Below are 27,461 nucleotides of genomic sequence, written 5' to 3' on the forward strand. Positions count from 1 at the left end.
GACGTTGGGTCATTTCTACTTGTTTGGCTTTCATAAATAGTGTTGTTATAAAGATTCTTGTACAAGTTTTTTTTTTTTAATTTAACACCTTTTTAAAAATTCTCTTTTGAGTTTTCCTAGGAGTAGAAATTTGGGGTCATATGGTATTTTATATATAAAATTGAGGAGATGCCATACTTTTTCTATAGAAGCTGCACTATTCTACAGTCCCTTCGAGAGTGTATGAGAGCTCCAGTCTCTCCACATCTCCAGCCACACTTGTTATTTTCTAGTGGGTGTGAAGTTGTATCTTATTGTGCTTTTGATCTGCATTTCCTTAGTGACTGATAGTATTAAGCATCTTTTCATGCATTTATTGGCCATTTGTATATCTTCTTGGAGAAATCTCTACTCCAGTTCTTTGCTCATCTTTAAGTTGGGTTGTTTGTGGTTTTGTTACATTATAATAGTTCTTTATATATTTTGGATACTAGACCCTTAGCAGACAGATGATTTGCAAATATTTTCTCCCACTCTGTGGGTCATGTTTTTGCTCTCTTGAGAGCATCCTTTGACACACAAAAGTTTTTTATTTTGATGAAGTCCAATTTTTTTTTTTATTTTGTTGCTTGTACTTTTGGCATTTTATCTTAAAAAAAGAAAACCACTGACTGCAAATCCAAGGTCATAAAGTTTTACTTCCATGTTTCCATCTAAGGGTTTTATAGTTTTAACTGTTATATTTATGTCTTTGGTCCATTTTTTTATTTGATTTTTTTTAGATGGTGTGAGATAAGAATCCAACTTCATTCTTTTGCATTAGGATACTAGTCGTTCCAGCACAATTTGTTGAAGAGACTGTTCCTTCACCATTTAATTACCTCAGCACACTTGCTGAAGATCTATTGGTATATGTATGGGATTACTTCTAGATTCTCAATTCTATTCCATTGATTCTTTGAGCAGCAGCATATTGTTTTGATTACTGTTGCTTTGTAGTAAGTTTTGAAATTTTGAAGTGTAAGCCCTCCACCTCTGTTGTTTTTTGAGATTAGTTTGGTTATTTGTAGTTCTTAGCAATTCCATATTTAAGACCAGCTTTTCTCTTTGTGCAAAATTTATACATATTTTAACTTATTTAACTCAGTCAGTAATTTATAAGATAGAGACAATTATCCCCATTTCACAAAAGAGGAAACAAAAGTACAGAGAGATTAGCCAAACTGCCCAAGGTTTGGGAAATTAGTCTGAATTGCAGGCAAGTTGGCTCTAGAATCTAGGCACTTATTCAATACATTAAGTTGCCGAATTTGTCTCTTAAAGAGTAATATTCCAGGCTTGGCTCTTCCTTACTCTTGCAACATTGTCACTCAGGTCTCTACTTGCGCTTTCATTAAAGTGGAGACCCGACTGACTGAAGGCTGGTGGTCTGTCTTCTCCTACAGGTGCAGTTAATGAGCCTGAACTGTGTGACTATGATGTTAGCCTTTTGTTCCTTTTACTCTGGGCTAGATAACCTTTTTATCTCAGGATCTTCCTTTGGTGATTCCCACTTATTTCTCAGTCTTGATTACACTTAAAAATCATAAGAAATAAAATAATCCCGAAGTACAGAATGCAAGAATAGTACATGGGTTGAAGGCAACTGGCAGGGTGAATCATGGTAGTGAAATTGCATCCTGCTGGGAGACACACTGCACAAATATGCCTCTTGGTGTCTGTACTCCCTGAACTACCCTGTCAGGTGCAGATCACAAAAGCATCTTGTCAGGCACTTCAGCAATGTCACTTCGAAGTGAGGGTATGAATGCAGGAGCATGTGATAAAGTTTATTCTTATTGATTTATTGCACCAAAAAAGTAAACATCATCACTTGTGACTGCAAGCCAGATGTTTTTCAGGTCCTGTCAGTGTTTTTTTTTTTTTGTTTTTTTTTTTTTTTCCTTCATCGATCTATCACAGTTGGAGAAAAGTCTTAAAATTGTTCCACAACTATTATAATTCTGTCAATTTCTTCTTTTGCTTGGTATTTCTTATTGGTATGTTTTTGGGATATAATGATCCATATTTACCTAAGAATCACTGTGCAATATGTCCTTTAATAGTGTAAATTAACCCTCCCTGTCTTTGTAAATGTTCTTGTCTTTAATTTACTTTACCTAATTTCAAAATTTTTGATTCCTCTTTTGAGTTATCTTTATTTGTCTAATATACCTTTGCACTTATTTTTTTACACATTTTGCATTCTTTTGTCTTGTTTGTGTTCCTTGTGATCTAGCATACATTCATTAGGGTACTTTTTTCCTGTCTATTTTGACTCAATCTATAGGTCTTTGTATTTTAATGTGGAAATTTCATTTATATGCATCTATGGATTCACAACTGACATTTAGTATCTTTTGTTATCTTTATTTATACTTTCTTTTTTAAATGATTTATTTCTGATGTTTTGACATTTGTGCTATGGTCAGTTCACCTTTATCCTCTTATGTGTTTTGAAGGTATATAGTCTATTTGTAATTATCCTGTTGGTTAACTTTATGTTTTTAAAGAACTCTCTCTGAAAAAACCCAGATCACTTTAATGGCACAGTATACACAGAAACTCCAACTGCTTTTATGGATCCTATAAAAACTGGTAATATTGTTCTAGGGTGGAGCCAACTAGCCAGCAGCTCATAGGTGCCTTGAATGGATCTCAGTTGTGTCATGTACCGTTGATTCCCTCAGCCCTTCTGGAGGCCAGATATTCGGATAGTGTATAGCAAGGTATCTCAACCTCAAGACCCATTCAAATGTGAATAAAATGTAGTAAATGTCCACTGAAACTCACCCTACACAAATACATAAACACATATGAAACAAGATTCCACAAAATAAAACTCTCCTTATTATGTGATGCACTCTTTTCTGTTTTATACAATTTAATATTTTAATGCCAGCAATGACACAGTGAATTGATTTCCAGACCGATTATTGCAGGAATTCACTCTCTCGACTACATGTTGGAACCATCTAAGGGGCTCTCTCAAAAAACAGTGATGACTGAGTTCCATAGCCAGAGAGTCTATATACACTAAAGTAGGCACCAGCATACTACAGACTGTGAGCCAAATCCAGCCCACCACCAGGTTTCGTACAGCCTTCAAGTTAACAATGGTTTTTACTTTTTAAGTGTTTTAAAAAATCAAAGGAAGAATGATATTTTGTGACATGTGAATATTATATAAAATTAAAATGTTAGTGTCCAGTTCTACCATTTATCACCTGAGTATCTTAGGGAAGTTAGGCAATGCTTCTGATCTTTGTTTTTCTCTATAGTTAATGATTAATAGATAGTAATATGCACTCAGGTAACTGTTTTGAAGATGGCAAGAGAGGATATCCAGACTGTAATGAATAGGCAATGTGTTAAATATGAATATTATTATCTCAGTCAACAAACAATTTGGGACTAGTGAAGTTCCTTAGAGGATATCTGTTCCATTACTCTCATATTGGAAGCAAGAAACTGATAAATTCAGTGACCTACTCAGATCCTCAACCAGTTAGTAGCAAAGCTAAGAGTGAAATTCTGACCTCCTTTCTCACTGAGATAGCAGAGATAAATATCCTTTGCTTTCTTTCTATCTGGGCTGAAGAAAATACAGTGTCTGAGATTATAGGCTGATTTTTCCTTCTGTTCCTGCTGTCTCAACAATGATTTGGGACCATGAGAATGGCCAGTAGCTGGGCAGTTCAGAGCCAAGCAGTCACGTTCAAGGTTCCTTGAAGGAAGTTGCTGTAACTCTAGTCAACAATGAGGACTCAATGAGGAGCTGTTATTCTATCAAGTGAAGGAAGGTAGAAGTGTGACCACTTGGCTGCATGGGAGTCACCAGAGCAGGCCTCTGTAGATGAGTGGAAACTGGGTTACTGCATTGGACACCATGCCCATGAAATGTACCGGTTAACAAGCTGCCCCTTTATTTTTTTATTTTTTTTAAAGATTTTGTTTATTTATTTGACAGGCAGAGATCATCAGTAGGCAGAGAGGCAGGCAGAGAGAGAGGGGGAAGCAGGCTCCCCGCTGAGCAGAGAGCCTGATGCGGGGCTGGATCCTAGAACCCTGAGATCATGACCCGAACCAAAGGCAGAGGCTTAAACCCACTGAGCCCCTCAGGTGTCTTTGTCCCTTTCTTTAAGAGCTCTTGAGCAGAGAGTTCAAACCAAACACTGAGGGCTATTCAAAACATCAGGCTCAAATGTCATCACAATGACCACTTTATTCTTTAGGAAGCTCAGTTTTTCTAAGTTGTAATTGACTATTCTAGCCTCCTAAAAAAAATAATAAAACCCTTCCAAAAAAAGAAAATGAGTGACCACAGACAGGATGGACATCTGACTTGACCCAGATTGAGTTTGTCAATCCTGTGGTTCAAGAGCAAAATTGAATATTTCCTTTAAAATATTGCTTCGCAACAATAGTGTCCTCCAAATATATATATAAATATATATATATATATATTTATATATATATATACACATACATATATATGTATATATGTATATACATGTGTATATACACGTGTGTGTGTATACATCTTCCTCAGCATCTTCTTATATATATACATATATGTATATATATAAATATTTGGGAACAGGCAAGATCCTCATTTATACATTCACTCTGTATAAAACAAGAGGGCTGGCCAAAGAGACACTGAGTTGGAAGTCAGGAGATGTGAGTTTTTGTCCCTATCTGACCACAAATTAGCTGTGGGAAACTTCCACAGATAAGTTTGTCAATCAGTTTTCATGGTCTTCACAATGCCAAAACAAAACAAAACAACAAAACAACAGCAAAAAACTGTAGTGCTTAGAAAATTTAGTTTTCTGACTTGGAAACTACTTCAGGCATTTCATGTGTAGGGTGTGTCCTTGTAAGAGTTTGCTTTTGCAAGATAAGACTTCTATCACCTGCAAGTCAGGAGGGAACCAAACCCAAGGCAGCAGCTGCGAGAGCCCGTGTTATCACACTGAGTCAGGAGCTCAACTATTGGGAGTATGGCCATTAAGCAAGACCATAGGGCATTTGTCCAACATAGCACTTTATTGTTTTTCTTTCTTATAGCATTTCATGTTAGAAATGTTAACTGTTTGGGAAAGCCGTGTGATATGGTGGGAAGAGCATGGAGGAGGGTGTTAGGAAACTGGACCTCTCTCTAGTCTCCATTCTATCTCTAATGTGTCCTGGGCCCACATGTCACCCCACCCTTTTGGTGCACTGGGAACAGAGACGGGGGCCTTCCCATGCTCCCTGACTCAACACAGGGACATCTCAGACTGGTAGAGTTTTAGTGGGCAACCGTGAGATCTAAGAAGTGAGGAGAAGAGACAAAAGAGGTTAATGTTCTGGAACAATTCAAATAGTATATAAGTAAGAGATGATACAATCATGAAAATTAGAAATCTTCACCATTCTGGATGGCATATATGGATTCATTCATGACATCCTTCCCGAACCTAAAATTAGGTGATTCAATTCCAGTCACTGTAACGTACTTTTTAAGAAGTACCGTAGCAGGGTGCCTGGGTGATTGGTTAAGCCTCTGCCTTCAGCTCAGGTCATGGTCTCATGGTCCTGAGATCGGGCCCCACATTGGGCTCTCTGCTCAGAGGGGAGCCTGCTTCCCCTTCTCTCTCTGCCTGCTTCTCTGCCTACTTGTGATCTCTCTCTGTCCAAATAAATGAATAAAATTAATAAAAAAAATAAAAATAAAATCCCCTTATTCACAGAAATTTTGCAGCTTTGGGTAACTATATATGTCCACAGCTATTCTTTAGCTGATTAGGGCCCAAGGACTGTGGGAGAGTCACACAAAATTGAGGGCTATTGCTGCCAAATGTAAACATCAAAACATTCTTGACAGTTGTTAGGGGTACGTAGTATTGTGGGATTTTAGTTTCCTTACTTTGAATATTGAAAGTAGTTTAAGCACCTGAGAATGTACAAAAGGATACTTCTTTTGTTTCTCCTAGGTGACATTTTTCAACCCGGGGATAGTGTATTTAATTTGAAGTGATTGATAAAATGTTTCAAATTGCCCCATGTGAATCTTAAAAATAACCAGCAAGTTCTTTAAAATTTAACTACGTGCTAAAAATAGAAAAACGTATGTGAGTGAGCAAAATTATTAATCCTTCGAGCTAACATTTTTTGGTAGACCATGTGTTTCCACGAGCCCTCCTCGTTCTGCTAACAAGCACACAGGTTAATGACTATTGAAATACAGATTTTTTTTTTTCTGAAAATGGAAGGAAAACTACAACAAAGATCATTTTATAGATCTGTTCCGGATACTTGATTGTTGAGAAAATGAAGTTTAAAAAACATTTTTTATCAAGTTGCTCTTAGGGCATTTATTTGCTATATTTATTTTCTTACTGTGTTGGTGACTTTAGGTGAGTATAATAAGAAATTGCATCAAAGCAACTAATTCTGGAGAACTAAGGCAGGTATTTCTAAGAAGAGAAGTGGAAAATTTTGGCCTCAAATAAATTTGGCCACCAATAAGTTTTTGTAAGTGTGCAAGTAGAACGCAACATTTGCAGTTGGGTCTTGAATCAAGTATACGCAATTTTTGGAAATTACCTCAAGGACTTTGTTTCTCTAAACAATGCGTTGCCTTCAGTGTTAGATATTCCTGAGTTCTGGCTAGAGTTTAGGGCCTTGGGCTTCAGCCTTTACTTCTTTTGAAAAAAATTTCCACTAAATGCTCCTTTTCTCTGAGAAATAGCTTTTGGAGAAGAAAGACATCTATTTGCCAGAGGCTGAAAATGGTTTTGATAAAGTTTGATAAAATGGTTTTAATAAGGTCTGTCTCCATAAGCATCTTCTCATTTCAATAACAGCAACAACAAAAACATATATATACTTTGCTTATACATTTATAATTATTTTTTTCCCCTTCTCTGACTTTGTTTAAAATTCAAAGCACTGGGGCACCTGGGTGGCTCAGTGGGTTAAAGCCTCTGCCTTTGGCTCAGGTCATGATCTCAGGGTCCTGGGATCGAGCCCTGCATTGGGCTCTCTGCTCAGCAGGGAGCCAGCTTCCTCCTCTCTCTGTCTGCCTTTCTGCCTACTTGTGATCTCTCTCTCTGTCAAATAAATAAATAAAATCTTTAAAAAAACACACACACACACAAAGCACTAAGGTACGGGTTTTAAGAGGTGTTCGATCCTATTCTTGGGTCTTTTTTTCTCCACAACACACTGTCATTTTCTACTTGTTATGCCCTCAGATTATACGTCTTCTCTGCCAAAAAGCAAGGCCAAGTAGTGATAAGGACCCTCAATGGAAAGGAGTGCCAGGTTACAAAGGGACTGCTTATCTTGGCCGCCCCTGAACACAGGGTTCTCATTCTTGGGCATGCTCTTTTCCCCCACATCCTTCAACCTACTATTGACAGTGATCTCCCGCAAATGAAAATTTGCTTCAAACCCTTTATTGTCCTTCCACTGTTTTAAGGATAAAGTCCGAATTCCCTACCAGGGCCCGTGGCACACAGGGCTCTGCTAAGCTCTTCAGCAGTTTCCTTCACTCCCTCTCTGTATTGCTTCTCTTCCCATTTGTGCGACAGCCACTTAGATATTTGCAGATTCCTCAGCAATGTCTCAAATTCCTGGGCATGGCTGGCACTGCTGACTCAGTACCTAAATGTCCACACAGTCGAAATCCTAGAGTTCTTGCAAGATGAGTTCCAAGAACACCTCCCCGAGGTCTTTCGACCTCATCCTCCTGCCCATAGAATGGACCACAGCCTCTTTGGGGCCATCACTTCACTTCCAGAGAAAACACATTATAAGACTTAGATCAAATCGTTGTGTCTCTTTACTAAGCTGCAATTTCCTTGCTGGGAAGACCATGACTTATCGATTTACTGATTTATTGATTCATTTATTTCTTGTGTTCTTTGTACATAGCGCAAAGTAAGCGTGCTAAAACACCTTCATGAACTAATGAGTAAATGAATGAATACCCAAGGTTCCCAGTAACCGAGGGGTCCTTGGAAGATTTCACTAAGCTTTTACCACACCATGCCAAGCACTGGGGACTTGATAGAGTTTGTGGTACAAGGAGTGGAGATAAGAAAGGACCTTCAAAGAGAAATGGTATTGAACTGAGTCCCAAGTAGCAGACAGCTAGGTGAGATGGGGGATGGGAGAGGATACCTCAGACAAAGGGAAGAGGAGGCACAAAGTTGCGGGTATGGGAAATAGTATGGTGCATTTGAGGAACCAAGAGGTGTCTGGCATGGCTGGAGCCTAGAGAAAGAAGATTAAGGGACAAGCCATAAGATGGGGAGACAAGTGGGGGGCTGGAACAGGTGGGGTCTTATAGGTGTTCAGAAAAGAGGAGGGGGCACCTGCCCATAGATTGAGCATTGCCCTAACTGACTCCTGCAAATCCCCACTCAGGTAGACCATGATGTCCTGTGGAAGAGTTAGGAAACCTGGAGGAGGGCGTATTTGTGTTCACAGACAAAACTCCTCCATGGCTTTGGTTAAATTTTTAACATTTTCAGTCTTTTAACACTTAAAAACTTTGGTATGGATTGTTTTATTTTTCAGTTTTAGATTTTTTTTTTCTGTTTTAAAAGTATGGGGGCGCCTGGGTGGCTCAGTGGGTTAAGCCTCTGCCTTCAGCTCAGGTCATGATCCCAGGGTCCTGGGATCAAGCCCTACATCAGGCTCTCTGCTCGGCGGGAGGCCTGCTTCCTCCTCTCTCTCTGCCTACTTGTGATCTCTCTCTCTCTCTTTCTGTCAAATAGATAAATAAAACCTTAAAAAAAAAGTATGTGCATGTTATTGAAATATTGAAAATATTTTGTTGCTCATCTGTGAATGCATTTTTTCAGATATGCTTGTACTCATTCTGTAGGTGCCTCTTTGCCATATGGCTTATTTAATTCATTGTTATTTTATTTTAGAAACTCACTTGGTTGTTCCTCTATAAGAAATTGGCTAAAAATTTATAACTATTAGTATTTCACTAAATACATATTATGTACAAAACACTGTTCTAAGGCTGAGGGGATTCAAAATGAGCTAGCCCTGGGAACTAGCAGCCCTGGAAACAAGTTTTATGTCTCAAAAGAATCCATTTCATGTTCTAAAGTGATTACAAATAATTAATTATAAATAATTAATTAAATAATAAATAATTAAATAATTATACTGAACGGAAAGGTGTAAAGGAGATGTAATAATCAAGATATTAAATAATTTTTGTTCATTAGGTATCCTTCTTTATATTTTTACATACTTTCATTGATTCTTAATAAAAAATATTTTTTCCATAATTTTGATTTCAATATTTGTTGAAACTTAAAATTCCTATCATCAGATTATTGTTAAAAATGTTTTTTCTTATATTATCTTTTAAAATCATCACACCTGAGTGTTGAAGATGAACCTAGAGATATCTGTAATTTATCATACTATTTAGTTCATTTTGTAGCAATTGTTTAATACATGTGATGAATCAGGTGGTAGAACCAAGTTGAGCAACAAGATGAAAATTGAATTTATAGGAGAAGAGAAAACATTGCAGATATTTTGGGGACAATGATTCCTGCCTGCACAGGATTCACTGGTAGCTGGTAGAAAGAGGCAGGTCTTGGTACTCAGTCCTTGAGGAGACTGACCAGAAATGTCAACGATATTTTTGAGTTCTTTTCTCCAGGAAATGTTGAGCATTTAGCTGAGGTGACAGTATCTCTGGACAATGTCTCTGGACAGGTGCTCGACCACCTCCTCTTTATTGTACCTGAGCACAATTTCCTGTCACTAGAATGTCTCAAAGGAATAAGCAGAGATACATGCCCAGAGTTTAGTATGCTGATGGTTATCTAACAATGCATAAAAATAACATAAATGCTCAAAGTCAGAGACTGATGACAAAACTATGGTACACTCATACAGTGGAATACTATACAGCCATTAAAAATCTTGTCATAGAAGAGTATTAAAAAACATAGGGTACATGATTGTAGTATATATATTTTAAACACTATGTACACATTTATACATACTTAAACAAAATGATCCTATATTTAGATGCATAGCTAAAAGTTCAGATGACTATATACCATAATGTTTGTTTATTTATTTATTTTTATTGTTTTATGTTTGTCACCATACAGTAGGTCATTAGTGTTTGACATAGGGTTCCATGATTTATTGTTTATGCATAACACCCAGTGCTCCATGCAATCCATGCTCTCCTTAATACCCAGCACCAGGCTAACCCACCCCACCACCCCTTCCCCTTATAAAACCCTCAGCTTGTTTCCTGGAGTCCATAGTCTCTCATGGTTCATCTCCCCCTCCGATTTCTCCTCCTTCATTTTTCCCTTTATTTGAGAGAGAGAGATAATGAGAGAGAGAGCATGAGCAGAGGGGAGGGGAGAGGGAGAGGAAGAAGCAGACTCCCTGCTGAGCAGGGAGCCCAACACTGGGGTTATGACCTGAGCTGAAGGAAGACCCTTAAACAACTGAGCCACCCAGGTCCACTGGATTACTTTTGTAATAAAAAAAAATCCCATTTAATTTATAAGTCTTATAATTCATAAATTTTATACTTATAAAATTTAAAAATATAATTGTTTTGTTATAAAAATAAATTTATAATATATTTAAAGGGATTTTCAAAGGATGTATGAGAATACACATCTTATATACATGTTTGTGTGTTTATATGTTTTTATTCTAAGGAGTAACCATGGCCTAGAATTCATTGCATCACTTGGTTATCTGGATCCCCAGCCAGTAATCTTGGACTGGAGCCAGTATTTCCTACAGTTCAATTATAATTCTGAAATGCTACTTTTGAAGGAGAAAAAAAAAGTATGGGTGGGGAACCTTGGAATTGACTCACTCTCTATCCAACAAGAAGAAAATTGAATTTAATCATGTCTTTTTTTTTTTTTAATTTAATCATGTCTTGGTTTTAATTTTTACCAGGGAAGTAGAATTGTACCAAGGAGGTGGAGATAGGGAGGCATGTGACAGAACTTTGGTCTTATGTCATCGTCATGAGTCTCTCCCTTTCTTTTTTTTTTAATTAAATTTAAAAAAATTTTTTTATAAACATATAATGTATTTTTATCCCCAGGGGTACAGGTCTGTGAGTCGCCAGGTTTACACACTTCACAGTCCTCCCCATAGTCTCCCTTTCTTTAACATTGACAATTTCGTGAAGTTATGGAACATGACATGCAAAAGCAGCTTCCAGTCTCTCTTCCCTTTATAAGAATGGCAGCAGTAATAACCAACATGTATATCACATTCTTTATGTGCCAAGTACTTGACTAACATGTGTATGTAAATGTACATATGTGGAAGAAACTACTTTAGTCCTTACAAGGACATTTTGAGGCAGATTTTAGTGCTTTACACAGGAAATTAAGATACACTTTCTTCATCTGTAAGCCCCTGCTATGTAGAAATTCTGGAGCTGCCACTGAGAGGGACATGGGATAAATTTGCCTTCTATGATATGCTCTAGAGTCCACTCAGTCAACTCATTGCTGATCTTCTTCTCAACTTCTGTTTTCTACAGCCTCGACTCCCCCAGTGAAGCCATCACCTAGCCCTCCTAGTATAAGACAAGCCTCTTCAGATTTTACACACCAACCACCCCCAGACAGGAGAAAAAGTATGTTCATTTTTAAATTTTTTTGTAATTCAAGTATAGTTAATGTACACTATGGTATTAGTTTCAGGTATACAATATAATTATCACAAGAAATGTACTCTAGGGGCACCTGGGTGGCTCAGTGGGTTAAAGCCTCTGCCTTTGGTTCAGGTCGTGATCCCAGAGTCTTGGGATCGAGCCCCACATCCGCATCTCTGCTCAGCAGGGAGCCTGCTTCCTCCTTTCTCTCTGCATGCCTCTCTGCCTGCTTGTGATCTCTGTCTGTCAGATAAATAAACAAAATCTTTAAATATATATATATATATATATATATATATATATATATATATATATACTCTTAACCCCCTTCACCTATTTCACTACTGGTGGAAATGCAAGCTGGTGCCACCACTGTGAAAAAAGCAGTATGGAGTTTCCTCCAAAAATTAAAAAATAGAAATACCATATGACCCAGTAATTCCACTACTGAATATTTACCAGGAGAGGGTGAAAACACTAATTTGAAAATATATATGCATCCTTATGTTTACTGAAGCATTATTTACAGTAGCCAAGATAAGGAAACAGCCCAAGTGTCCATCCATAGATGGAGGGATAAGGAAGATGTGGTCTGTATGTACAATGGAATGTTACTCAGCCCTAAAAAAAGAATGAAATCTTGCCATTTGCAACAATGTGGATGTATCTACAGGGTATAGTGCTAGGTGAAATAAGTCAGTCAGAGAAAAACAACTATCATATGATTTCACTCATACATGAAATTTAGGAAACAAGGAAAAAAAGAGAGAAACAAGAAAAACCAGGTTTGTTTATATTTTAAAATAGTTACCTTTGGAGTTAATTGTTGTGACGCAACTCTATTTTTTTTTTTTAATGGTATTTTTTTTTAATTATTTTTTTTAATTAATTTTTTATTTTCAGTATAACAGTATTCATTATTTTTCATTGGACCTGTCACTGTGGCAAAACTGTGACCAACACTGAGAAACAACCCTAAGTAGACACCGTCTCTACTCCAGAGGAATTCTCACCTCTGGAATATCTCACAGAAATAATACTGTGGGCTAAAGAAATTAAAACAATCTAGCAGAGTTCATAAATGCTGACTGTGATCATGAAATGGCGGGCCAGATGGAAGGGATCTCATTGTGCAGTGGTGAGGATGGCCTGGAGTCAAACCATGCAGGGGTCAGCTATCCTACCTGCTGACCCTGAGTGAAGTTCCCCAAGAGGTTTCTGTCCCCTTCATTTTGGGGTCCATAATTCTCATCTTACAGTATTTCTCTAGAGATCAAATAAGAAGATGTATGCAAAATTGCCTCACCCCAAGCCTATCGTAATATTGTAATATGTAATACCGTAATGACCTAGTAAATGAGAACTCTAAGTCATGCTGGGTACTGAGGGAAGGGCCATTAGGTCACAGTCACTGCCTCTGGCTATTTTTATCAGAAAAAGAGGATAACATCACCAAAGCCAGTTGAAAGTGGAAAGGGAAAGTGTCTCTTGTAGGTGGGTTTAGTCAGGCTACTCCAGATTTTCTTTTTTCCTAAAGATTTTATTTATTTATTTGACAGACAGAGACCACAAGTAGGCAGAGAGGTGGCAGGGCGGGGGGGGTCGTGCCAGGGGAAGCAGGCTCCCTGCTGAGCAGAGAGCCCAATGTGGGGCTCGATTCTGGGACCCTGAGACCATGACGCAAGCCAAAGGCAGAGGCGCAACCCACTGAGCCACCCAGGTGCCCCAGGCTACTCCAGATTTTTTAAAAAGGCTTAGAAAATACCTTGAGAAGCTGCAGGATCATTAGCTAATAGAAACACGGAGAAAATGCTCTGGGATAAGCGGAAGCAGCAGATTTTAAAAACAGAGACCTGCGAAGGAAAATTAGGCTGAGGGCTGGGAACTAATTATTGGGCTTCTGTGTTCAATGAAACAAACAATCTAATTTTCAAAGTCACTTCAATGTGAAGCCAATTGATGGTGTCCAACTGGAAGGCATTAAAATGTCAAACATAGACAGGCGGCGCTACATGCCCTGAATCCTAGAAATAAAGGCTAGCATTGGGGGCCATTGTAAGTGTTTTCATGCATTACCTAATTTCACCCAAAGAGATAGGTATTATAATCTACATTTGCCTAAGAAATTACTAAAGCACAGAGCAATTAAGGAACTTGCCCAAGGCCACATAACTAGTGAGAGAGATTCCTGTGACTGAAACCCCACCTGTTTCGCTCCTGAGCTCGCATACTAACCATAATTCCCACCTACCATGAAGAAAGAGAGCACAACCCCCAATTAATCTTTAAACATAACCTCTAAAGAATGACCCAATATAACCAAGTCCCTGACGACATGATAACATATGGTGCGATATGTTATTTGTAATAACTAAGTTCAAGAAAACGGTAAGGCTGTGGTAGTCTTAGTACTTCGACACATAAAATGGTGTTGGTGACTGCAAAGAAAGTAATGTCATCAGGTTAATACTAGTAGTACCTTAAGCTGCATTGAGGCAGCAATGCTAGAAACTTCTGCAGATAGGGAATCCAGTCCAACTGTTGACAAAAGCTCAGATGAGACACAATAAGGATTTGGATTCAGATGGTGGCTGTGGCCTAAAACTGGAAAATTGATACCTGACATGATCTCTCTTGGGTTTGGGCTGAAACTCATGTGGGGTAATGGCTCATTGGGTCTTCTTTCTTCTCCCCATTTTTTCATATATTTTTAAATGCCCTGCTTTTTGTAGATGTCAATAAGTGGTTCTTTCAGTACTTTCTCATACCCTTTCCTTCATTTAAGAAGATGGTTTGCTAATGTCTGATCCATGAATACCTCTTGGGTAGTTGAAAGTAGATAGTGGAATTACTGATGTTAAAACTGACCCATCACCTCAGAAGGTTTACTAGCTAACTGTTTAAAATTGAACAGTAGCTCCCCAAACACAGTTAATAAAAAGAAACCCACTAAACAATAATTCTAATATGGAACTTTAAAGATAGACTCTATGTATTCTGACTTGATTTTGAAATTTTGTGTTTTTAGAAGCAAAGGAACAAATTGTCCACCCTTTCTCTGAACCAGGTATGTTAATACTCAACATAAAATAACAATAATTGCATCTTATATGACACATTGCTAGTTCCAAATGCCGAAGAAAATAAGAAACGCCAATTTTTAACTTTTTAATTTATTTAAAGATTTTATTTGCTTGAGAAAGACAGAGTGTGGGGAGGAGCAGAGGGGAAGGGACAGGAAGAATGAAAGGATCCCAAGCAGACTCCATGTTAACCATGGAGCCCAATGTGGGGTTCCATCTGACCATTCTGAGATCATGACCTGAACTGGAACCAAGAGTCAGAGGCCTAACTGACTGAGCCACCCAGGCACCCCAAGAAGCATCAATTTTTTTTTTAAGATTTTTAAAATTTATTTGACAGAGAGACATGGTGAGAAAGGGAATATAAACAGGGGGAGTGGGAGAGGGAGAAGCAGGCTTCCCGCTGAGCAGGAAGCCCCATATGGGGCTCAATTCCAGGACCCTGGGATCACGACCCGAGCTGAAGGCCGATGCTTAACAACTGAGGCTCCCCTGGGCCCCCCCAAAAGCATCAGTTTTTAAAACAGAAGAAGGCATATTATTAACTTTCATGATATAAAATTGTAAAGGCAAGCAAAATACGCTCTTTTTAAAATTAAAATATGCATTTCTTATTTTCCTAAATATTTTGGAACTAGCAGTACATAATTTAGACTTTTTTAGCTTTCTAACCAAGCATGGGTACTTGAGAAAAGTCTCATAGGAGCTTATAAAACCATTGAACATCCTTGTTTCCTACTTGTAAAGAAAGCAAGGAGCTTAAAATCATCTGATTACTTGGCACATCTCAGGAATAAATATAAATCAATAAATATTTTTTTTAAGATTTTATTTATTTATTTGACAGAGAGAAATCACAAGTAGACGGAGAGGCAGGCAGAGAGAGAGAGAGAGGGAAGCAGGCTCCCTGCTGAGCAGAGAGCCCGATGCGGGACTCGATCCCAGGACCCTGAGATCATGACCTGAGCCGAAGGCAGCGGCTTAACCCACTGAGCCACCCAGGCCCCCATAAATAAATAAATAAATAAAATTTATTTGAAAATAAATAAATATCTCAATCCTGATTCATTCGGGGCCCTACGCCACCACTTTGGGGCTGTCCTCCCAGCCCTCTCTGACTGGAGGACTGTCATCCCCACCTCTTAGGTGCTGCTGTGGATCTGGCATTAGTTGATTTATGTGCTCATTTACTATTCGGCCTTTCTAAGCCTCCCTTCACACTTGGCCTGCATCCATTCTTCATACGAGAAAAACGGATTGTAGAACTGAATCACCAGCTCATGAGTTAAAGCTACACGGACAGGAAGGCTGGGCAACACCTGTGGCAAAAAAAAAAAAAAAAAAAAACTACATTTACTTTTTAAAAAATCAATAATAAATCTTTCAGTTATAAATGAGCCAAATAAATATGCCCTTTTACTTGTATGTCTAGCCTTCAGTTCTATTTACTTCATTTGAAAGTAGAAGTACTCATGAAGAGGCAAGACTACCTATAACTTAAATTTTCATTTAAGTTTCAATTTCATTGAAACTTAATGAAACTGTTTCATTAAATTGAAACTGTTTTATTCTCAACATGTAAAAGATTTGAAAAATATTTTTAGTATACTTCCAGTATAGGGTATTTTGTATATTATATTAGATTATTAGTATATATATATATATATATATATATAGTATATATATATATATATAGTATATTACTATACTAATTAGTATACATATTTTATATACTAGGGTATATTATATTGAGTTTATTTCCTCCAAAACTGCTGATTCAATGATCTCCCCAATACCCTTTGTACATCAAGACATTATTTTCTCTCATAACTTTGAAACTATGAGTTTGTGGTTTCTTCCATATCGCCACAGAATGTCCACATGGCTTTGCTCCATAATTATGCCTGTGAGGTCCTGTCCAGAACAATAGGAGTGAGTTGAACTCTGGAGACTTGTCATCATTAGATGTGTGACCTTGGACAAAGATGTTAGTACTCAAAGTTCCAGCCTCCCACATGGTTACTGTGAAAAACCTAATTTTTGAAAATATATAACATACATGAAAGTATATTAATGTATTTTCCATAAAATGGTAAAGTGATATTACCCTGATTTTACCTGTTGCATTTTTAAGTTGATATGTGGTAGTTTATCTCATACTTTTATAATTTTCTGTTCTCTTTTTCTCCCTCAGTGATAATAGGGATTATTTATGCAGTGATGCTTGGTATCATTACAGTTATCCTTGCAATTGCCTTCTGTATTAGCCAACTGACAAAGGTGAGAATCCAGTTTTTAATTTTGCTGTAAGTGCTGGTGTGAGCAACTCTATTCCTTTGAGTTCAGATAAACTCAAAGAGAAACTAAACTGCATAAAACTCCATCTTTTTCAGCCATACACGTAAAAGTCATGGCTATTCTAGTGGATTTTTTTTTTGCATTTGCCCTATAAAGGAACCCAAAATATAAAACTCTCCCCCAGTTTCTAGTGAAAAATTTTCCAAAGTTTTTGCCTCACTTGATTTAGTATACTTTGATGGATATACATAAAATAGGCAAATTTCCAATTATATATGTACTTTAACTTGTGTTTGCAAAATATTTAAAATAACATGATATATTTACATATGTTTAAAACTTTTGCTCTTTTTCAGTCTCATATTTCCTGGTACATATTCATCAAACCCCACCGACATGTTTTCCAACATGGGTGATTTTTTTCATCACTAAAGCTAATTTTAAATCCATGTGACACAGCATTTCAAAGCACATAGCCTTTACTCTAACTTGCTACCTAACATGTTTAAAACAAAATTGTGTGTGTGTGTTTCTGATGCCATAATTAGAACTGTAATCCTAGATCGTTAGGTATCTGGTCACCAAAGAACGATACGGTTGAGTTATCGTTCATCCTCTCTTCTTGATCTCTCTTTGTGTTCTCCACACCTTAGCCACTATGTATATTCTTTTAAAAAGGCTTATTTAGAGGGGCAACAACTTTGCAATGACAGGGATATAACAACAACTTCTATTAGGTGACTTCTATAATGGTCTAAACTTATGATGGATTATCATTGCTACATGTAAATGTTTCTTTTCTAAAGAATACTTCCTAGTAAAAGTCATTGAGAATGTTTGCTGTGATATGAGGGATGTAGTAAAGCTTAAATGTAAGGTAAGTCCTCTGGTCTGCTATACAAATACTGGGGGAAAATCATCTCCTTGTGTTTGGGTGTATATGGCAAAATGAGTTGTCTTGTCTCTTGGCTGATGATCTAAAATCAGAAAAGTCACTAAAATACTTAGTAAAATTCAGAGAAAATATTCCATTTGTATATAGAAAAATTGGATCATAATCAGTATGCTAAGAGACCTTACCTCTTTTTAAAAAACTTTCCATTTTAACTTTTTATTACAGCAGGGAAATATGAAAGTCAGTGTTTGGGGGTAATAATTCATCTATGAAATATCAAATACTATTTGAAAGACAATTACAAGTTGAAATCAGTTTGCAAGTATCTATGAAATTGTGAATTTTTCCAAAAGTAACCTCTATAAAACACATTTTAATCAAGAGAAAACAAACGTTAACCAAAAACAAAAAGATTTGAACTTGAGGCATTTTTCTTTATATGGTCTTAAGTTTTGAAAATTGTGGCATTAATATTTGTCTGATTTTTATTCATAGAAACGTTCACTTCCTGTCCAACATTCGTCCCCAGAAAATGCAGACTTTGAAGTTCTATAGAAACAAGAATCTAGGTTGGTGCTGATATTCTTAATATCGTTTGCCTTTTGGGGAGGGAAATAAATTAGTTACTTCTTTCTGTGTTGGGAGGTTTATGCCCAATTCGTATTCATTTACATTCTATTTCATCAATGTTACCTCTGGAAGATGTTTTTTATGGGAACATTTGTCTTCAGCATAGTGAAATTATCCCTTAGGCACAAAGTTTCTTTTTTATTCTAAAAAAAAACCTAAAACAAATGCTATAAGTAAAAGCAAAAGTTAAGTTCTTTTGTATACTTCCTATTTTCCAAACTGCAAGGGTGTGTGTTTAGGAGACCCTACAGTGGATATAGTTTAATAGCTCCTGATCTACAGCCAGACCTGGCTTTGAATCCATACTCCAACACTTAACTAGCTGTGTAACCGTGAGCAAGCTTCTACTATGGAGATAATGATAGTTAATGTGGAGATCACTTAATATGGACATAATGATAATGTTTCATGAGGATTAAGTGAGCTACAACAAGTAAGCATTTAGAAGAGTTCTTGACCATAGTAAATGCTCATGCCTGTTAGCTGTAATAAGTGATGTAGGCTTCACACCCAAATGACCTTCTCTGCACAAATGGCCAGTTCCTCGGCCCCGGTTTTTACCCCCACCTGCAGGTGCTAAATAGATACATAACACCTGGAAAACTGCAGGTCAGTTTTGTTCACACAGAGCAGTATTAGCCTACATAGTGGTTTTTAAAAAGAATATTCATTTCCAACTTAAGAAAAATAGGAGACTTTTAGGTTAAAATAAATTAGTTCTCTCTTACAGAAAAAAATAAAATGTAAATTCTAACAGTGTTGGAACCTCTGTACCAGCATGAGAGCAATTCCTAAGAATTGCTAAGTAGTGGTTGCTGCCTCAGCTGTTGGTTTAAATACCAAGACAATTCCATTTATTTCATTCATGATGGCCTCTTGTACATTCTTGATGATGAGTATATAGTTCCTATTAGATGTCACCTGAAGCATAAATCCAAGTGATGTCTATTTTGGCAGATGTCCACCAAGAATGAATCTCTCTCTGTGAGGCTTAAGCAAAAAGGACCTAACTCCCCCTACAAAACTGACTAGGGTTTTTCCATAATTACAAAAACTCATGACAGGGGCACCTGGGTGGCTCAATCAGTTGAGCATCTGACTCTTGGTTTCAGCTCAGGTTATGATCTCAGGATCCTGAAAGCCAGCCCTGCCCGGACTCTGAGCTCAGCGGGGAGTCTGCTTGACATTCTCACTTTCCCCCACCCTCTGCTGTCCCCGTGCTCTCTCTCTCAAATAAATAAATAAAATCTTTTAAAAAATCACGATAGGACTGAAGAACTATAAATTTTTGGATTCTAGTTTTAACCTGGGACTAAGCACTTGTCTTCAAAGGACTTGCTGGGTTTCCTAGAGTTTGGAGTGGCGAAAGAAAGTTTGAAAGATTCACTCCAGCTGCATAACCTATTAGAGCAGGACTTGCCTCATCAAATTATCTTGTGGAGGGGCGCCTGGGTGGCTCAGTGGTTTGGGCTGCTGCCTTTGGCTCGGGTCATGATCTCAGGGTCCTGGGATCGAGCCCCGCATCGGGCTCCCTGCTCCGCAGGAAGCCTGCTTCCCTCTCTCTCTCTCTCTGCCTGCCTCTCTGCCTACTTGTGATCTCCGTCTTTCAAATAAATAAATAAAATCTTTAAAAAAAAAATTATCTTGTGGATTGTCCTGTAAGCTTAACTATGATTATTACATAATTCCTTAGTTCCAGGAAGGTCATGCTTTGTAGAGTAAATTCCATATACAAAGTTCTCAGCAAAAAGGATTAGTAAAACCCCATCGGCTGATACTTAAAGTTTGAAGTCGGGCGCAGAACCACTTCATGCACAAGGATACTTTGTTTTAGGACTTGCAGGTAGAGCTAATATCTGTAATTTTTATCTACATAATGCATTATTATTTTTTCTTTTTTTTATGAACATGTTTTATTTTTATTTTTTTAAGGCTTTTAATAAATTTTTTTATTTTTTATAAACATATATTTTTATCCCCAGGGGTACAGGTGATGCATTATTTTTTTTTTTAAATGTTCTGATGCTGTTTCTAAACGGAGTGCTTACCACCCAAAACCATGAACATTACCCAAGGCAAGACAAGGCATCTTGGGGCAGAAGGACAACATGGCAAATGGCATGGGAGAAGACAGAATATGCTTCAGGGAATTATGTGCATTTCTACATTAGCAAGATGAATGCTTTGGTTCCCAGTTCATGCCTCAAATATATGGAAAAGACAGGGGAAAGTCAGATGAACCAGATTTCAGGCTTTTTTCATTTCCCCATATGGGTGCAAATGAAGTTATTAAGTGTGTCTCAGAAAATTAGTGAAATGGTTATAAAATCTGATCCCATCTCACAGGAAATATTGGGAAATACATAAGAGTTTCTAAAAATACTCTAGTCCTGTTTTTGTAGCATACTGCTGTAAAGAAACGTAGAAGTCAAAGACAATAAGAGACAGAGGGACCGTGCCCTATAAATGAGAACTGGAAATGTTAGGGGGTAAAGTATTAATAACTTTAACCCCCTGAATTTGCATGTAGTTTTTGCCTGATAGGAAGTGAGAATAGTTGGATCTGAGTTAGCTGTCCTTGGTGGCGGCTCATTTCTCACAGGAGAATGTTTGGGATACACAGTTCCTCTGATACCCCAAAGGAAGAAAACTGTGGAGAACGCGGTTTTCACAAGAGCAAAAGCTCTTCTCACCCCTTTAATGCACTCTCCAGAAGTAACACAAATTCAACTTTGTAGCCAAGAAAGGTTGAGCATCAGGTTTGATGAAAGAGACCAACCCTGCTCCCTTCCCCCATATGTTAGTATCAGAGAGGAATTTAGATGTGAGGTGCTGTACAGACTTCTCCTTGCTGATGTCCAAGGAACAAAGTTATTCCCATAGAGATTATAGATGAGGGAGATTGCCTTAGGTTCAGAGACCTATATGTAATTTAACTCACGTATCAGTTGCTGCCTTCCCACTATATTCAGCCCCTATACAAGTTTGGTGTTGGCATCTCATCTCTGTAGAAATTAGGAGCAGAGTAATTATGTTTGTGCCTTATCTAAGGCTTTTAGATAGATTTTCTAAGAATCCTTTCTTTACATGTTTTTCTCTTATAGTGCTAATCTGAAAGAAAATTCCTTTCATTCAATATTTATAGTTATATTCAAGGACAACTCTGTGAGAATGTAGAATTCTAAAGTGTATTTTATGCATTAATTTCCTGTTTTGCTTAAATAGAACTGTGACTCATACTATTGCTTTTTCCCCCTCTCTATAATCCTCCACAGAAAAGTAATTCACGAGAATCTGATCCTAAAGCCAAATTTTGGAAGAAGTCAAAGACACAAGACTTCAGTCAAATGAAAAATGAACGTGTGAATTACATACTCCAATATATTGTATACCTTCCTACGCAGTACAACTTGAAGATGAAAATTTCATCATAAGGAGTCCAGTGACTCGATGATGGAAAATGTCTCTACTCATTAACATTACAAAATGAAGAGCAATTATTTCCTTTTATGCATGCTTTTGTGTGTTAGTGTTATTTTTATAATTAATTGATTTAGAATTCTGATGCCCAAACTCCAGTTGACTTCGTCTGTAGTTCTTTATGACTTATTCTATTTTATTACAGTTCAGTGATTGTGCTGTCAAATGAAAGGCTTGTAATGTCTGGATGATATTAAGTTCTCATCCCAGAATTCTGAGACTTGTCATTGTTTTAAATATATTAAGGGGACCTGAAATCCTAATATTTCTTTCCACTGCAAGATGGGGTAGTACACTGATGATAATGATATTTTAGTTACACTGATAAGGCTTGTGTTTGGAGATCCCTCACGTACACACGTGCATAAACACATACATTACAGATAACATAGATATAGATGTATAAAATGACATTCACATTCATCCTCTAATGCAAAAATTGACACAAAAAGGTTTTCCCACTTGAAGAGGTGAGATGTTACACATGTGTGAATGACCTATTTCAAGGAATTTGTCTGACAGTCAAGTGTGAACTCTTTTTTTGTTCCACTGGCAGAGTTATTTATATAAGAGGTCATAGAGTCCTGACAAAGAAAACAATTAATGACATTTCCTTGCAAACTTAATAATTCTCTAAATGCAGTATAATGAAACTGAGTAACTCTATAAATGCAATAAGAAGGGCAAACTTACAAGCAGGTGAATATGCTAATAGGTTGTCCTGTATTCTCATTTGAATTCTTTAATCTATCCAGTCCTATTTTCTCTTTAGGAAAGCTTTGAAAATTAGCCTAAATAATCCAAAAGAAATTTCTAGACATTAGAAGATTGCTTTGTAACCATAGAGCTATCACTCATTTATAACAAAACTTAAAAAGCAATATAAAAACAGAGAGGTACCCTCCTGTGATTGCCTACTTCCAAATGACTAAAAATCCATGTGGCTTTTTATTGTGTGATAATTAAGTAAATAATATTATGTACATATTTGGGCTCAGCAAGTTCAATTTTTTTAAATAAATTACAAAGTCTAAATTTTAACCTACTTGTTTGTTCTGAGAGGGTTCTTGTGTTAAATTGAAAATAAGGGTGGATTTCTGTTGTTACATATTTTTTAAAGTAGTTTAACCGTATTATTAGGTTAATTTAATCTACTGAATTACTCAAGCACCAAGGCAATTTGAAATGTACTTTTTTCAATAAAAACAAAATGTTGAACCAAGTACAGGAGAGTTGGCTTGTCTCTAAAGTAATTTACAAGTCAAAGACAATAGACTAGAGTGGCTGTCCCTTCTCAACAAGAGCAAAAGAACTCAGAGAATAATTAAAGTATGAATTCCTTTAACCTCCTGGAACTCTTCCAGTTAATTTCTCTACACTTCTATCTGTGGACTTTTCACTTTCGCAATTAATATTTGTAGGAGGAATTTCGTTTACGGTCTTTGTAGTTTAATAATTCAATCAGTCTAAGACTATCATGAAGAAATCTTACCTTGGAGGCTGACATGAACGGTTCATGTTGAATTTCTTAAAATTGAGACCCGAATCAGGGGTGGGAATGAACCTGATAAGAAAATTTGATCCTTCAGTCCATATGTTTGCTTGTGTAGGTGTGAGCAGAGGGTTTCCACGAGGGGAAATGAATGGAGAAAGACGAGAAATTTGTGAAGGAAGAACATGGGGAAGCCACGGAATGACAAGGTGGAAGGGTTATTTCAGTAAACTCATATGCAGCAATAGATCAACAGCCTTCTGGTTTCTTCTCAGTATTTGTCTTATCAAAGGCAGCACATTTCTCATAGGAAATTCCTAAGAGCCAAATGTCATTCAAACAAAAAGCAATACAAAATTCTACCCAGTATCGTGCACAAGCCTGTCACAGCATCAGTGGTTATCTATGTAATGAGTATCTCGTGTCCTCAGCTCTGTTCAGCGGGTGTATGTGCACGGGCAGCTTCCCGATAACCCGCTTGCAGTTTCTAGATGGAAACATGTAGTCTGAATCCTCACGGCATTTGTGCATCTTGTTTTGTTGTTGCTGTTATTGTTGTGAATTTTTTATTGTGTTATGTTAGTCATAAAACAGTACACCGTTAGTTCCTGATGCAGTTTTCCATGACTCATGGTTTGCATATAACCTTTGCTGCTCCATGCAGTCCGTGCCCTCCATGAGACCCAGCACCAGGCTCACCCATCCCTCCCCACCTCCTCCTTTCTAAAACCCGCAGTCTGTTTCCCCGGAGTCCATAGTCTTCTGCTGCATTTACTATGATCTGAATTCTATCCCCTACTTAACTGTGAGTCCTTGGTGCAGGGACTTTAATTCATTTTTGTGATTCCTGTGAGGCTTCACAAAACCTGCTCTTATTTCAGGATGCTTTTCTTAATATTTAAAATGACATTATTCCTAGTGCTACTTCATCTGGCATGGTATGGAAAGACAATCGATTTTGGATCCAGAGTTCGAACCCTTGCTTGTTTATTCACGCAACTTCAGTTTCCTTATCTGCAATGTGAGGGTAAGACTAACTGCCTTGCAAAAATGTCTTGACATTGGTGTGAAAATGAGGTATGGAGGGCATGCCCAGCACCCAGGAGGTGCTCAATAAGTGGCAGCTCTGATTAACATCATCTGTGACGAACTCTTCCTTACTCACTACCAGCAAGGCAGCATTGAGTTCCATAGCCAATGCACTTTAAATGCCCTGTGGAAATATTTAGCCTTTGAAGGCTGTTCCCACCTTTCTTTTTGCCATATCATTTTTTGTTGGACAAAACAGGAAAGTCAGTATTTCTTTTGTCGCTGGAATATGACAATATGCGTTTTTCACTGAGTAGACGTACGAAACGAAATCAGTTGCCTTTTAGATTTCAGTTGTCATCAGTAGTTTTAAAATGTTACTTGAGAGTAAATTGAAAAGGTAAGTTTGTTTTGAAGACAATAGGTTTAGAAATATAGGTTCTCGGTGATAAAAGGAAGTAATTACTAATTTTCATCATTTTTTAAATGTCCAACAAACTCACTCACTCAGTGTAGGTTTTGTAATTGGGGGGTGGGGAAAGCATTCCCTACTTGTACATCTGACTTGCTTTCTTTCTTTTCTTAAAGAATTGGTTGGAAAGCATATGAAGATTCAGAGTGTTATGAAAAACATTTTTGCCATTTGTGCTTAACAGCTAATAATGGAACCAACCTACAATTTAAATATTGTGTAACTTCAAGTGTCAGTTACAGTGTATATAATTTACCAGATAAAAATTTCCTCAAAGTAAGAAGTCAAAAATTTTGGATATTAAACAACTATTAAGCTGACAGAAGCATAGCCATTCTTTTTGGAATAACTGATTCTACTGACTTAATCCCAGAAAGTTTTGATCATGTTGACACATTCTCTTTGCAACTAATAAATAATTGAACACTACAACAAAAACTTATGATGTACTATATACTGGCTAACTGAACATTTAAAAAAGACACATTCTATTCAAAAAGAGAATTCTCTTTTCTAATTCTGGGTGCTTTCTGGATTCATAAACCTTCCTAAACTGTCTCATCTCCTTAAGTGAACTTGTTGTGATTATAACAATGATTTGTTTCATTTTGCTACCTACATAAATGTGAACATTGGCAGTATATGTCTTTTTTTATATGTTTTAGATTTTAAAGTTTCAGCAGAAACAAGTTTGAATTTTTTTTCCTTTTTATTACCATAGCACCATAGTACAATTACGCATTCAAGAAATATTTTGCCATTTAAATTTATTTTAAACACAGGCTTCATGGATAATGATATGTTAATATTTATTGAGCATTTACCATGTGCCAGACACTATATTAAATGCTTAGTGTGATCTTTACAAAACCCCTGAGCTAGGTACAAGTTTATTCTTGCAAACGTAGAAAATAGTATGTTTACTCCCAACCACCACAACAAAAATAAACATGCATAAGTTAATAAGTTCAGAAAAAATGTGCAGTAATATTCAATAGTTTCTTTTTTCTTGTTGTTAAGGGGAACTAATTTAATATGAAATGGTACCAACGTTGCAGGATCCTGTTGAATATCTCGAAGCTAGAGCTCTCTGTTAAAATTGAACACCAGCAACATCTTGGTATTGCACCATTGTCCATATCTCATGAAACACATTTGTGGGTGTGCTCGATATGTGCTGTGACTTAGCAAAAATCGTCCTTAAAAATTGAAGGATAAATGTTCAAATAAAGTGCAAAACAGAAAAATTCATCAATAGAATAACTTGGTCTGTACACTTTAAAAGGAAAGTGATCTTATTTTCTTTAATATGCTGTTGACTTAAAAACTATTTTCTCGTATTAAGACATGTATTAGTGGATGCAATGTTAGGAGCACGTATATATATGATCTTCCATGAGCTCAACTTATTTCACATCATTTAAATCCTTGTTTGAAAGAATCAGGCTACTTCTTCCTCTTAGAGACCTAAGGAGTAGCAGTGTTGGCCCAACAACAGAAGGCAAAAAATCATGCATCTGTTTCCCCCTCACACTAAGTCTTCTAGAAGATAGTGTTTATTCCCAGATATCTGATAGCCACCCCATTCAGCAGTGGTCGTGCTTCCCACAGGGGCTTATACAGAAAACCCAAAAGGAAAGCAAAAGAAGCTGTCATCTCTCTCACCGGGACCTTTGGAACAAAAGGTACAGGAGTTATGTTGCCCATTTCCCCTGACATATAACAGTTCCTTTCCACTTTTAAAGCTCTATGTAATGATATACAGTCTTCTATGTAATGATAACCATGTCATAATTTTTTTAAAAATCTTTAATTATAATTTGCTTTGATCTCCTCACCTCAGGGTTATTACAAAGGTTCCCATATATGGGAGTCCAAGTTCCCAGCAGTCCCCCCTTATTCTTGTTTAATACAGCTCTATTGCATGACCTCTTGTATCATGTGGTTTACTCTCCTCTTACTTGCAGCGTGTACTGTGAGAGTCTCAAGGGCAATACACAGGATCTTCACGTCATGGCTCCTCCCCTGAGCTCAGAACAGAGCCTACCACAATGACTCATTATTACTTATATTTCTAGTAACTCTTCTTGAAATCAAAACTTGAATAGACCAAGTGGTGCCTGCATGGCTTACTTGGTTAAACATCTGATTCTTGATGTCAGCTCCGGTCATCTTAGGGTCATTAGATTGAACCCTGTCTCTCTCTCCCTCTGTCCCTCCCCTGCGCAACGCATGCTCTCTTTCCCTCTCAAAAAAAAAAAAAAAAAAAAAAAAAGAAAACAAAATCTAGAGTAGACCAAGAGTTCCTTTTTTTTCTTTTTTCTCAAGTTTTCTGCAGACATACTTGGAAATGAGAATAATACTGTGTTTCCTGGTAGTTTGAA

At 37.1% G+C, this 27,461-nt stretch overlaps 1 protein-coding gene and 1 long non-coding RNA gene across 3 annotated transcripts in view; one reads left to right on the forward strand and one right to left on the reverse strand.

The window, feature by feature from the left end:
- Positions 1-23,307, forward strand: part of GYPA (glycophorin A (MNS blood group)) — a 35,967-nt gene extending 12,660 nt beyond the window's left edge. The window contains exons 3-7 of one of the 2 annotated variants that reach the window (XM_082728287.1): positions 11,585-11,680; positions 14,727-14,765; positions 16,976-17,061; positions 18,470-18,543; positions 21,880-23,307. In XM_082728287.1, coding sequence (XP_082584413.1) covers positions 11,585-11,680; positions 14,727-14,765; positions 16,976-17,061; positions 18,470-18,529 — 281 coding nt within the window. In that variant the 3' untranslated portion in view covers positions 18,530-18,543; positions 21,880-23,307. The remainder of the gene's footprint in view (positions 1-11,584; positions 11,681-14,726; positions 14,766-16,975; positions 17,062-18,469; positions 18,544-21,879) is intronic. The other variant, XM_082728288.1, reaches the window with a different exon arrangement.
- Positions 1-26,289, reverse strand: part of LOC309863456 — a 161,355-nt gene extending 135,066 nt beyond the window's left edge. Inside the window, exon 1 of the long non-coding RNA XR_014311052.1 lies at positions 23,577-26,289. This is a non-coding gene — a long non-coding RNA (uncharacterized lncRNA). The remainder of the gene's footprint in view (positions 1-23,576) is intronic.
- Between the last annotated feature and the right edge of the window lie 1,172 nt (positions 26,290-27,461).

Source organism: Mustela nivalis (assembly GCF_964662115.1).
Source record: "Mustela nivalis genome assembly, chromosome: 4".
Classification (NCBI taxonomy): domain Eukaryota; kingdom Metazoa; phylum Chordata; class Mammalia; order Carnivora; family Mustelidae; genus Mustela; species Mustela nivalis.